This window comes from Populus alba, chromosome 2, assembly GCF_005239225.2.
Source record: "Populus alba chromosome 2, ASM523922v2, whole genome shotgun sequence".
In the NCBI taxonomy this organism is placed as follows: Eukaryota; Viridiplantae; Streptophyta; class Magnoliopsida; order Malpighiales; family Salicaceae; genus Populus; species Populus alba.
In genome coordinates, this window is record NC_133285.1 from 1,738,304 (window position 1) to 1,751,409 (window position 13,106).

General features: G+C 30.5%; 1 protein-coding gene across 1 annotated transcript; it reads left to right on the forward strand.

Annotated features, from left to right (window-relative positions):
* Window positions 1-6,406: 6,406 nt before the first annotated feature.
* Window positions 6,407-7,134, forward strand: LOC118052722 (protein SMALL AUXIN UP-REGULATED RNA 51-like). The gene has a single exon (XM_035063747.2). It carries the CDS (start codon window positions 6,499-6,501, stop codon window positions 6,811-6,813), a length of 315 nt encoding a protein of 104 aa, XP_034919638.1. The 5' UTR covers window positions 6,407-6,498; the 3' UTR covers window positions 6,814-7,134.
* Window positions 7,135-13,106: the final 5,972 nt, after the last annotated feature.

Genomic DNA, 13,106 nt, shown 5'->3' on the forward strand with positions numbered 1-13,106 from the left:
ATGGTTAAAAAGCGGTTTTAACTGTTTAGCCAAACATATACTTAGTTATAAGACCCGAACCGAAGGGCCATAATGTGCTTACAAGCAGGTCTAATCAGGCCATTTTGCGCTCTTAACCTTGTTATTAAACTGGGTTACCAGAAGGATAGCTAGTCCTTCTTTATTAGGAGGACCTCTGCGACTAGCTGTCCTTGATGCTTTGGGTTTCTGCTTTCTAACACCTAAGAGCAAAACACAGAAAAATGGAGGTAAAAACACGAACGATTTACCACTCTAAACCGCAACCACTAGATTTTCTGCCAAAATTAAGTCGGTTCTGAACCCTATTTAAAAAGTAGTTGAAACATCTCAAAAAATCAATCCATTTATGCAGTTAGTTGTTTTGCAGATTGATAGCACTTGAATGTGCTTTACAAGTTAGAAAATTGTCTGGAGTTCATGGGCTCCTTGAAGGCACACGTTTCATCTTTGCAATCCACACCCAGCTCATCCACCCTGGCTTGGACCCATGGTTACAAAACATTGGTCCCTCTTGTGTTCCACACCAAATGAATTTGACATTAATTCTCCCCCTCCATGCTGTTACAGTACTACATGTGCACCTTAATGAGTTTGAGGTACAAATCCGTAAAGTCCTTTATGTTCTTCGTTTTCTGGGGCTTAGCTGTCATGGGGGCCAAAGCAAAATTCCTTTTCTTCTTGATTTTACACATACTTTCATGTTAGGTTTGAAAGCTGCCATCAATCTTGTCTGTGTCTTCAAAATTGTTTATACATTGGACTCTACGATCATATGTGGTGGTTAAGGCCTTCCCAGGATGGCAATATCTCCATGTATATTGCTGTTATTACTAGGGTTTTGTTACCATTGTAGCCTGTATGGTCCACGGCAACCTTTTCTTTGTCCTCAGCATGTTTATTACTGTCGATATAGTTTCTTAGATCAATCCTTTTCAGCTTCTAACCCATGCACGCCCTATACTCCTCACGGTTTTTTTCTATTTAATCTCGAAACAAAAAACAGGATACAGATGTGGGATCAACTGATAGCATGCAGAGATGTGGCTTTCATTGGCAAATGCTTCACCACCCTTTATTTCGTATATGGTAAGAAATTCCCTTCCACAAAAGATCCAAAAGGGACAGTTTGAAAATGTTTGGGTAAGCTACATGGCTACAGCAGCTGGGAGGGACTTGGGTCAAAGTCCTTACAGGAGGTATTGAAGGCAAAAGTAACATGGCCTTCATGTGCTTAGCTTATAATAGGCGGTCATTTTCTACCCAGGAAATTGCCTTCGTCTAGCCATCAATAGTCACTGCTTTTCAGGGAATTATAGAGGACCCACTTTTCTGGTTTTATCTCCCTTTCACCAGCTAATCTCATTCGCAGAACATGGGGGTAGCTTCCTTTGAAGACTGTGTGAGTACCCTCATGGCCCAGTTCTTGTTTCAGCTCTCCTTCAAATCCTCAATCAAGCATCATAGGCAACCTTCAATTGGTTGCGTAAGCAGCAAAGATCTACACCAGCTATAGTCAAGTCATACCATCACAAGACTTTCATAATTAGACTCATGATTTATCAAATCGGCCGTTTGATACAAGTTAATTATTGACCAAGGACTAATTAAAGCAGCAAGATTCATGGATCTTCCACTCAGTCTTTCTGGTCTTTGAATTGCTTGTAGCTATAACCGTGTAATCTATTGGGGACATTTTCTCAAGAAGCCCGTGAAGGACGACAAGGAAGTGTTAAAAATGTTTACACGTTCATGTATTTGCTTATAAAGTCAAGGGTGTTTGGGATATAATAATTGTTTTTTAAAATATTTTAAAATAATACTTTTTAAATTTATTTTTTATCACAACAAATCAAAATAATAATAAAATATATAAATAAATAATTTAAATAATTTAAATTTTGATATCATAGTTTATAGTTTAGGTCACAATCTCAAATGAGGCTCGATAGACATCAACCATACATGCATGCATGTATTGCCGTAAGGAAGTGAGGTACTGTCATTGTACTCGTAGTTATTATCATGATGATTATTATTAACTTAACTACAAACTAAACGAGGAGTGAGGTACTGTCACTGTACTAGTTATTATCATGATGATTATTAACTATATAACTAAAATAAGAATAATTTTTACTGTATCCCATCTCATATATTATTATTTATTTAAATATTTTTATTTTTTTATTAATATTTTTTTAATTTCATCCTTAAATATTAGATTTGTTTTTATTGAGTTATCATCTTGGTCATGGATTTAGTAAATTAACTTGGGTTGTTTTTTATATTTTTTAATTAATTTTTATTTTAATCTCATTCTTTAATATTAGATTGATTGAGAATTAAAATTCATAATTTTTTTTTATTTATTTTTTATTGGATTATCTTAATTTTATGACCAAGATCATGAGTTTAAAAAGTTAATTCGGGTTGTTTTTTAGGTCTTTTTTAATTGATTTTTTATTTATTTTATCTTTTAATATTGAATTAATTAAAAATTAAGCTTCATGATTTATTTTGATTTGCTTTCATTAAGGTTATCAGAGTCTCATAACCTAGGTTTTGAATTTGACATGTTAAACTAGGTCGACCCAAGTCAATCTAATATCTTATTATTTTAATATTAAAATAGATATATCTTAAATATTTTTGTAATCAAATTATAATTTTACAAATTATATAAATTATTTTTAAATCTATAAAATCAATTATAATTTAATTTTCAAGGTCTTAACATTATTTTCCATTCAAGATCTGACCCGCAGCGTAATCTGACCCGGAGTGTAATAAAGGTCAATCATCTGGTAAGAAACAAGATAGGGAAAGAGAAAGAGGACAAGGCAGGACAGTAGCCGTATGAAACATTAAAAAGGGAGCTAATTTAGTAGAATGGCAAGTTTTCTGGGCCTTAGAACATGGGGGGGACTCAGGTATTCTGCATTCTAGCCAGGATAGGATAATGCACTCCTGTTTATCTCTCATTTATTTTCCCTATTTATGTCTGACCAAAGACCATTTACGTTCTTACGTTGTTGTGCCGGCTAGTTCTAGCTGGAGAACCATCACAGGCCATTTCCAATCATTTTTTCAAGGCAATAAACGTTTTAAAATTTCATAAATATTTTCTGATCAGTTATTGTCTCAAAATAGAAAAAACAAAGATAGTTGAGATTTATATTTTAAAATCATAAAAATATTACAAAAATATATTTCTTTTTTTTCCATTTCTTTAACTAAGTACAATTTTCACTCTTGTGTATTTATCCAATAATTCGTAAGTGATGAAGATATAGAATTACAAGTGTCAGGTCAATTAACCTTGTTTATATTTAGAGAAGAGGCCCCATTTTGATAATTATATATAAAGACTCGAGCCAAGATCACCTTACATCTTAAGCCAAGTCTTGGCTATTCCTGGAGAACCTTGGCTGGATTTTCCATCTGAATTACCACACGAATGTAATATGAACTGCACTTAGAATTGATCAGTAGAATTTCAAAGATCAATCATAAGAAATTGAAGAATGTGTCCCACCGCTCGTAAGAGGGAAGACTGAAAAATCTGTATCTTTGAAACTTGAAGAAATTAAAATAATGTACAATATTCCACAGAAAAAAGTTAAACAGCTAGCATGGAAACAGTTAAATGTGAAAGGAAATTATATATATAGATCAAAGTTATGGCATGCTTGGATTTGGATTATGAGGCAGCTGTGGATCGAGTTAATAGATTTACCCGGATATATTTCAAAACAACATAGTTTAAATAAAAATTTAAAATAGACTGATATAACGTAATTTTAAATAAAAAATAAAAAATATATATTAAAATGAGACATAGAATTATACTCAAGTTTGATCAAGATCGCGGGTTTACATATTGTGATTGTCCAGGGTTGACGGCATCATTTCCCAACATATAATTCAAAAACTACCAAATCCAAGTCAAGTTCTGCGTCGATGATCACTTGATTAGTCGACCTTCTGCACTGGATAGGTTTGATAACGGTGATCTCGATCAATAAAATTGCTTTTGACGAGAAAAGTGATTGTCCTATTACAGGAATGTTTTCACTGTTTCACTTTTGACTTGAAGATCAATGTCTGCCCAAAAGAACCAAGTAAATAAAGGGTAAGCATAGGAAACTGCAGCGGTGCTTCCATGAACTTGCAATTGAAGGTACAACTAAAAAAACAGGTGATGAATTCACTGTTTCTCGGGGTACATTTTACTACAGACAAGAATAATGAATTTACCTTCTTATCTTAAAAAAAAAAAAAAAAAAAAAACTTAAGGCTAATGGTTAAGGGTAAAGTTGTCTTCGCAATGAGAGCATTTTGATATTTTTAAATTGGCCGAGAGCATGGTAGATATTTACCTTTTAAATTACAAAGTAAATTATCATAAATACCCTTCAGATTAATATATTATTGTGTTTTATTGAGAGGTAGATTTATATTTTTAATTATAAAATGTACACTAAAATAACTAATTTATTCTTGTATACAAAAAAAATTTGACAGCCGAAAAGAGGTGTTTTCATCTTTATCATTTTTATTTGTATAGTAAAAAATCCTCATTGCCTTTGGAATATCAGTTTAATTTTTTATGCCTTGGATCTGCAAGCGTTTTTGTTATTGAACTATTGATTTTTTTTATTATTATTGGACAAAGTAAGGATTATTTTTGTTTTTTTAATGAACTAAAGATATTTTTAAAAAATAATTCTCTAATGTATGCTAGGCACACTTTAGCCACTCTATAATTTTTGAACAGCATATGCAGTTGATTTCAAGAACCAAAAATATCATTTTAGAGTGTCTTTAGATTCCTCTCGGTGTCTACTCCATATAATAGTGGCGCGTATAAAAAGAAAAAAAGCTTTGATAAGGCTTTGATAATAATTTCATTTTTTTATTCTTTCCTCTTTCTACCTTGATTTTTGCATCCTACCCTGCAATTTTTAGGTCAACTCCTTAGCTTCTCTTTGTTTTTTATTCAAACCTTAATTTTTTTATTGATATTTATTTTATTTCAAATAACTTATGAAAATCAAAATTTGTTTCAATTTTATCCTCATTTGATTTTTTTTTACTTCTCTTCGGTTGATATTTGTTTTATTTGAAATAACTTATGAAAATAAAAACTTGTTTTAATTTTATCCTCATTTGATTTTTATAGTTTTTTAGATTTGGTCCTTATACTTTTAATTGTTATTTATGTCACTTGAGATAATTTTATAATTTTATTTTTTGATAATTTCACCTTAGCTCGATCATTTTTTTTTCTATTAAATTTTATTCTCATTCTTTTTATTGTTCTTTTTTTTTTCTTTGCTTTGCCAAAATATTTAGTTTGGTATTTTTTTATACTCAATTTCATCATTCAATATTTAGTTGATTTGGATTTAAGCTTCTTAGTTAAACCTATTGTGTAATTTCATGGGTTGCAATTGAAAAAATTAACCCAGTTTAAGGACGTTCGCTAATGGTTACTTTGGTTTTTTTATCATTCTTTTAAGCTTTTTTTTTTTTTGTAATTTTATCATTTGATATTTATTTTATTAGGGATTGGGCTCTTTGTTTTTTTATATGATTTATACATCCTTTATATTTTTTATTTGGTTGGATTATCTTGGGTCTTTTTATTTTTTTGTTTATTGTTAAATATATTTTTTTTCAAAATAAATATTTTTCTTGAATGGAATAGAATTGATTGATTGAACATATACTCACTTCATTATGTTTTATTTAGTTTGTTTTTCTAGGACATTGCTCCAGCAAAACAATGTGACCTTTTTTTATGTCGTCTTGCATCTTTATGTAGCTAAGTTTGAACCATCTTAGCAAATTCTTTTGGTTGTGAGTGATGTCTAAGGTGGAGTGACAATGGATCTCCAACAATTTTTATTTTTTTTTTATCTTCTTATATGTATGATATAGATGACTTACTTTTTTAGTTAATTATTGTCAGGTGTTTTCTAATGATCTTTTACTATTGTTGTTTTCGGTTTAAATCAAGTTGTTAAATTAACCAACTTTATTAGATATAATTAAGTTAATAACCTGAGTATTGGGTTTTTTTTATTTTTTTATAAATATTATTATCATCTGAACATTTTTTCATGTTAAAAAAATTGAATCGGTCCATGATGTAACGTGAATTCCCAAATTTAGTGTGTGTAAATATAAGAAAGATGGAGAGGGCCCGTGATGTCCCTAGGAACGACTACAAGGTGGTGTAAACCCAGTGGGCTAAATACCCAGCATGTCCTCAAGGTCAGACAGACCCAAAAAACACCCCTGGTTTGTCCTTTGCCCCACGACCCCACATGACTCTGCTCCTCTCTCTGCCTCTCAAGTCTCACGATATATACCCTCACAATCCCCTCCACCTTTTCACGCTTTACCTCAACAACTCTTAATTACCACAACCCCAAAAAGCTCTCTTCTCTCTCTAACTTCACTCTCTGAAAAATGGCTATCAGGAAATCACACAAATTGCCTCAAACAGCAGTTATCAAGCAGATCGTCAAGAGGTGCTCAAGCTTAGGAAAGAAACAAGGTTATCATGACCAGGAAGGCCTCCCCTTGGATGTCCCGAAAGGCCACTTTGTAGTATATGTTGGTGAAAACAGAAGCAGATACATTGTGCCTATCTCTATCTTAAGTAGACCCGAGTTTCAAACTTTGCTTCAACAAGCAGAAGAAGAATTTGGGTTTGATCATGACATGGGCCTCACTATTCCTTGTGAAGAAGTTGTTCTTCAGTCCATTCTGGTCAGATATTGAGCTTGGAGGAAGCTGCATCAGTGCTAGCTAGGCTATATGGTTTGTTCGGAGAAAATTAAGGCATGGTACTTAGAGATGAAGCTGCTTCACTGCTTCTCTTCCTCAATTTTCTCTTATAAAGTTTTAATTTTTTGCCCTCTTAATTTGACGGTGACTCTGACTGATCAAAACCCCCGTGAAATATCACCAAGTTTAGATTTGTAAATCTCGAAGCTTGAAGTTTTCCTCACAGTGGTGTTTGAAATTTAGCCAACCACTAAAATTGTACCCTGTGAGAGAACTAATGCAAGGAATACAATAGGGTTAATCCCCTTTTTACTCTCTCCCTCTCTTTCTCTCATGCAGGAGCTTGTACAGGCACAGCATCGCACTTTTCACTTGATTTTAATTAGGGTTTTGTCTTTGGCAGCTTGGGCTGCAATATTATCTCTGGGTTTGATCTTCCCAGCTTGGCCGTTAAAACTGTTAAAGATGGTGCCTAACGGACACCTAAGAAGAATATTTTGTCAGAAATATATTAGCAAAAATAACTAAATAAATAAAACCCATGTCGCAGCACAACTCTCATTTCCTTTCCATGGGGTATTTTCTTCCAATAAGTAAGAAAATAGCCAAAAATACAAGCAAATTAATGTTATATTTCTGTGATCTAAATTCTACAACTGAGTAGTCTTTTTTGTTTTTGTTTTTTGAGAAAACATCTGGGTATTAATTAATTCTTCTCTTATATAACTTTATAACAATATTTTAGCAATTGCTTCACCAATTTTTAGGGATTGTGGATATTTTTTACAAAGAATTTAATAAAAAAAAGTGACTCCCTTTCGCTTTAGGTACATTTCAAGTACTCTGGATGCCAGTACCGCAGTAGCACTAAGAAAAAATCAATCGATAAAAACTATGATAAAAAGAGGAATTCATTAAAAATATAAAAAGTCTTTGTATCTTCTGGAATATTTTAAACCTATTCTGTCCTCTATGGGAATTTCCTTCTTTCTTTTCCCTGCCCAACCATTATTTAAGCTACGACCGCAATCAGAGGGCAAAGCGGGTGCTCGGGAGTTTAAAACGGTTGTTTTTTTAGTGAGTTTTTTAAAAACATATATTAAACAATTATTTTTAACATTATTATATTGAAAATAATAAAAAAAATTAATTGAGAGTAAATAAAAAAATTAATCTTTTTAAAAATATATTTTTAAAATACAAAACCAAAACAGAATCTGAAATCCAAAGGGAGAATTTTGCTTGTTCGAGGAAAATCTTTTTTTTTTTATCCAGAAAACAAAACATAAGACTTTCATCAATCACATCCACCATAGCCCACGTGGTAGGGACCACTGCTGAAATCTGGCATAATCTTCGAGACTGTTTGTCATTGCTGTCAGACACTGTTTTTAAAATATTTTTTTATTTTTGAATTAATATATTTTGAATTATTTTAATTTATTAATATTAATATTAATATTAATATTACAAATTTTAATATTTTAATATATTTTTTAATAAAAAATTATTTTTATAATAAAAAATGCTCTATTTATTTTTGTTTTTTAAAAATATTTTAAAAAAAATTAATATTTTTTTAATGTTTTCAAATTATTTTCATATATTATATTAAAAATAATAATAATAATATTTTAATATATTTTTTAAATAAAAATTACTTAAAAAAAGAAGCGTGTACCCTAAACGGCTGTTTACCGCACCGCACAAACATCTATTATCAACTTTATTATAATCACGGGGATTAAGTGGTGGCCCACCAAGTAATGGCTCATATTGCACGCTCCAAAACAGTGACTCAGGGTTACTTTTATTACAGTGATCCCAGAGATGTCCTTCTACTTTCCATATTTTTATTTTCTCATGGTCATGGTTATACTCATCTATTATCTATTAAGTACAAAATTTAAATATTTGTACTCATAAAAATAAATTAAAGAAAAAAAAAACTTCCAAACCTTGCTAATAAAATTATAAATATTATTTATATGTATATGTATATTAGATAAAAAAAAATTATAAATATTCTACATATATATTTACATAATATAAATATATATTTAGATTAGGTTTGATAATATTTATATAATATCCAATTATGATAATTATCTAAAAAATCTATCTATTAGAGTCGGATTAATATTTATTGAGTTCAAATTAAATTATAATTTTTATTTTTTGACTTAATTTAATAACTGCAAAAACATTATCACGCAAAAAAATATTTTTTTTGTAAATGGAATAATTCTTTATACACATACCATGCTTTTAAAGGGAAAAAAAATGATTGTATATTTAAGTCAATCCTTTATTTTTTATATATATACACATATTTGAAGTCATCCATCTATTAAAAAAAAATACTTTCTACAAACAGGATTGCTCATACATAAATATAACATCTTTTAAGAAATCAAGTAATGAAACTCGATCTAATTTTACAGGAAAAATGCATGATTCACGACTCAAATGTAATCAATAATAACTTTATTTTTACGTGTAAAAATTAGTTCAAAATATCATTTGCATTAAAAAAATACCTTGGTGAGTTGATCTACCATATTCACGACTCATAGTTTGCACTCGCTCCTAAACGGCTTCATCTAGCCCTTAAGAGCCGCACGGAACGGACACGCAGCTAAAAACTTTCATGGACTCCATAAATTCTCGAGCCGAGCCAGATGGTCAATCCAGTGAAAGGTGAGAACTGCACATCGTTAGAAGAGAAGATAAGAGTGCCCTCGCAGCTAGTCTCTGGCACATTAGTTAAGGGCACTTACATGATGAGGTGCCCTCTTTTCAGAGGATAGCAGACGCAGTGGAGACCATGCAGGCTAGCGGGTATGAATTTGATTTTACATTTTTAAGAAACCGTTTGAATTGCAGTAGCTTTTATTTTTCCCTACCTCGAAGAAAAAAATCATTTAATTAATTATATAGTTTATTTTTCCCACCAGATCCATACATAATTATTCTTTCGATTTTATAAAAGCTAAAATAATTTATTTTTCATTGATAAAAACTTACTTTTCTTTTATTTTATGCATAGAAGAAATCTATCTCAAATGATTTTAACAAAATACATGTTTTTTAAAATCACAACTAAAAATATTTTTTAAAATCTATTTGTTTTTTAATATTAACCATAGAAATTATCAGCACATTAATTTTACAATGAAGTTATTTTATGCACGATTTTCAAAATGTATTTATAATATTAGTCTATAGATCTTAAAAATGCCATTAATTTTTTTAAACATTAATCTTAGATTTAAACAAAAAAGAATAAAAATTATATAAATCACAATTGATTAGTTAAGAGGTAGGTAGATAAGTAGAATATATAAAACATGGTCACGGGACCCTCTTCCTAGATGTTGCTAACCTAACTAACTAGCTAGGTTTGAAGATAACATAAGCAAGGAAATATTGTAGTCTTATTCACTGAACGAGGTGCCCCTTTTTTTACTTTGAAGAATCAATCTATTGAATTTAAGGCTATGTCATTTTTCACCACCATTTGCCCTAACGTGACGTTTTACAGGAATGTTTTTGGATGGTTTCATGTTTTCAATATCCGGTCCATTTCCTTGAGTGCCTGTCCAATTGTGGCTTCATTGTATATCACCATCGTTTTGAAAAATGGCTTAATTGTATATCAACATTTCTTTTAATGTCTTTAGTGTGTATGTCTGCTGTTGCGATGTGTAATATATTTTAAAAATATATTTAAGTTGAAAATATATTAAAGAATTTTATTTTTACTTTTAGTGTCAACATAATAACATTAAAATTATTAGTTTTCAAGTTAAATATATTTTAAAAAATAAAAGTTACACTGTAATCTCAAACACCAACTTATTCCCTCGTTAATTAACAAGACTAATGAAATATACTAATCCGGGAGAGAAATCACGTAGGTAGTATTTTTAAACTTAGGGACCCCAAGCAGTTGAAATGGAGACAACCTTCACATGCATGTATAATAGCATTCTCGGCGATGATTTCATAATCTTTGAGTAAAATTACAGGCAGAGAAAAGTTAGATTCGGTCGAAAATCAACGATCACTCAAGTTGGTGGATTTGAATATTTTTTTTCCTGGTTATTTATTCTTCTATGTCTTTTCAATGTCTCTTTCTTCATGTTCGCCCCAGTTTTATTGTTATTTCTTCAAAAAAACAGGTAACTGATCTTGGACTAAAATGTTTTTAATCAAATCTATTAAACCTGACTTCATATTCATTTTATAATAATTAAATATTTTAGTTTTTAATTGAACCATGAGAGGTAACTTACTAGGTTATATAGGTTTAAACGGGTCGATTACTACCTGATTTCTATTTTTTTCGAGCTTAACATGCCCTCAGTCTATCTTACTTCAAACGAGTCAACTTCTACCTAATCTCTTTTAACCCTAGCCCACCTCACGGTCTCCTGAAATGACAAGTTCAGCTTTCCCTAACCTTGCAACCTCTCTCATGATTGAGGAGAAGGGGAAACAATAAAATCCAGGACCTTATTCTGTAATTTTATTTTTTTAAAATGCACATGGTGTAACTTTATGAATCCAGTCGTAAAAAAGCATGAAATGGAGATCGCTTTTTCGTGACAAACAAACATACATGCCCACATTAAAGAGATTGATATCTGCCTCATGAAGTGGCCGTAATTGTATACAATAAAAGGGCCAAAATGAATTGACTTTTAAATTATTTAGTGATTAAGACATTAGTGGTCGAGAATTGAGAAGTTAGAGCTATACATTCATGTGATTTTAGAACACCTTTGGAAATAATATAAACTAATGATATAAAAGTTAGAAGAATTGGATTATGCTAATGATAACGATTCATGTGGTTGTATCAAATCGAGTGGTTACAATGTCACATTGTGCTTATCTTCGCTAGCTTGGCGTTAATGAAAAGGTAAGTAATTTTGAGAGGGTACATCAATCTGTCCCCTTGTAGCTATATGCCCCTCCTCTGATGATAAAACAAACCTCACAATTCATTTAAAACTTTTAATTATGAAATGTTGTATAACACTAGGGTTTTTAAATCCTAAAGTTAATTATAGCTCTACACTATGGTAGAGAAAATTCTCCAATTTTTTGAAAAGTCTGAAATTCAATATTACTATATATGAAAAAAAAAAAAAAAAAACATCAATTGTTTATAAAACTACCATGAGAAAAAGAATCCAAAGCTAAATAGTAAAAGTAGTTAAAATCCAAAATTTGTTAGAAAAATAATCCAAAGACAATAGATAATTTATTCTATGAATGGCGGGCGCTTGCAACCAGAAAGATGTAGAAAAAATTTGAGGAATTTGGTTCGCACGTAATCAAGCTATTCTTTGCTCCAAAACAATGGATTGAGATGTTGTATTTGACTTGATTCTTCATCGTCTGTTTTGTTGGATAAAGGTTAGCGAATTTAATTTTTCATATACTGAAATTGATCTCATTCACAGTGCTGGATGCATTCATATCTGGATAAACAAAAACAAAAAATACGTAATAAATAAAGCTTAGATTTTGATATTATTAATATACTGTAATTGAATTTGTTTTAATCTTTTTTTTTATTTTTTTAATTCATTGCGTTTCTCCCAATTGGTTGTTTTATTAATAAATTGATCCATTATTATATATATATAAAAAAAAAAAAAAAACAGTAAAACCTACATCCTTTTGGGTTTAATTTGAAAGCTTGCTTTTTGAGCCTTGATTAGTTATAATCATAGTTATTAAACTCGGGCCGGGTCTTGGGTTTGACAGGTCAACCCGAAAAAATTTAAAAAAATATAAAGTTTTAATATTTTATATGAAAAAATTAAAAAAAAATCCATGTAAATATAGGCTATACACATTGTAAATGATAAAATTTAAAAGAATATTTTAATTTTTTTTTATTATATATTAAAAAAACATAACTTTTTTATTGGAAACATAGAATATATATACTAATGAGTTTCAAATCCCACATTGAAAAAACATAATTTTTTTTCTTGGAAATATAGAATATATACTGATGGATTTTAAATCCCACATTAAAAAAAAAAAAAACATCAAGTCTCGCTCGGGTCTCACCCAGGTCATGGGTTAACCCGACAGGTCGACCAGGTTTGGTCGGATCGTTGCACCGGCTGGTCTTTTGAAAAACCTAGACCGGTCTAGCCCCCGAGACGACCTACCGAACCAGTCCGAATTTAATAAGTATGGTTACAATAAGCCACATACCTTATAAGGCTGAATGTATACAATCTTTTGATTAAATTTAAAGT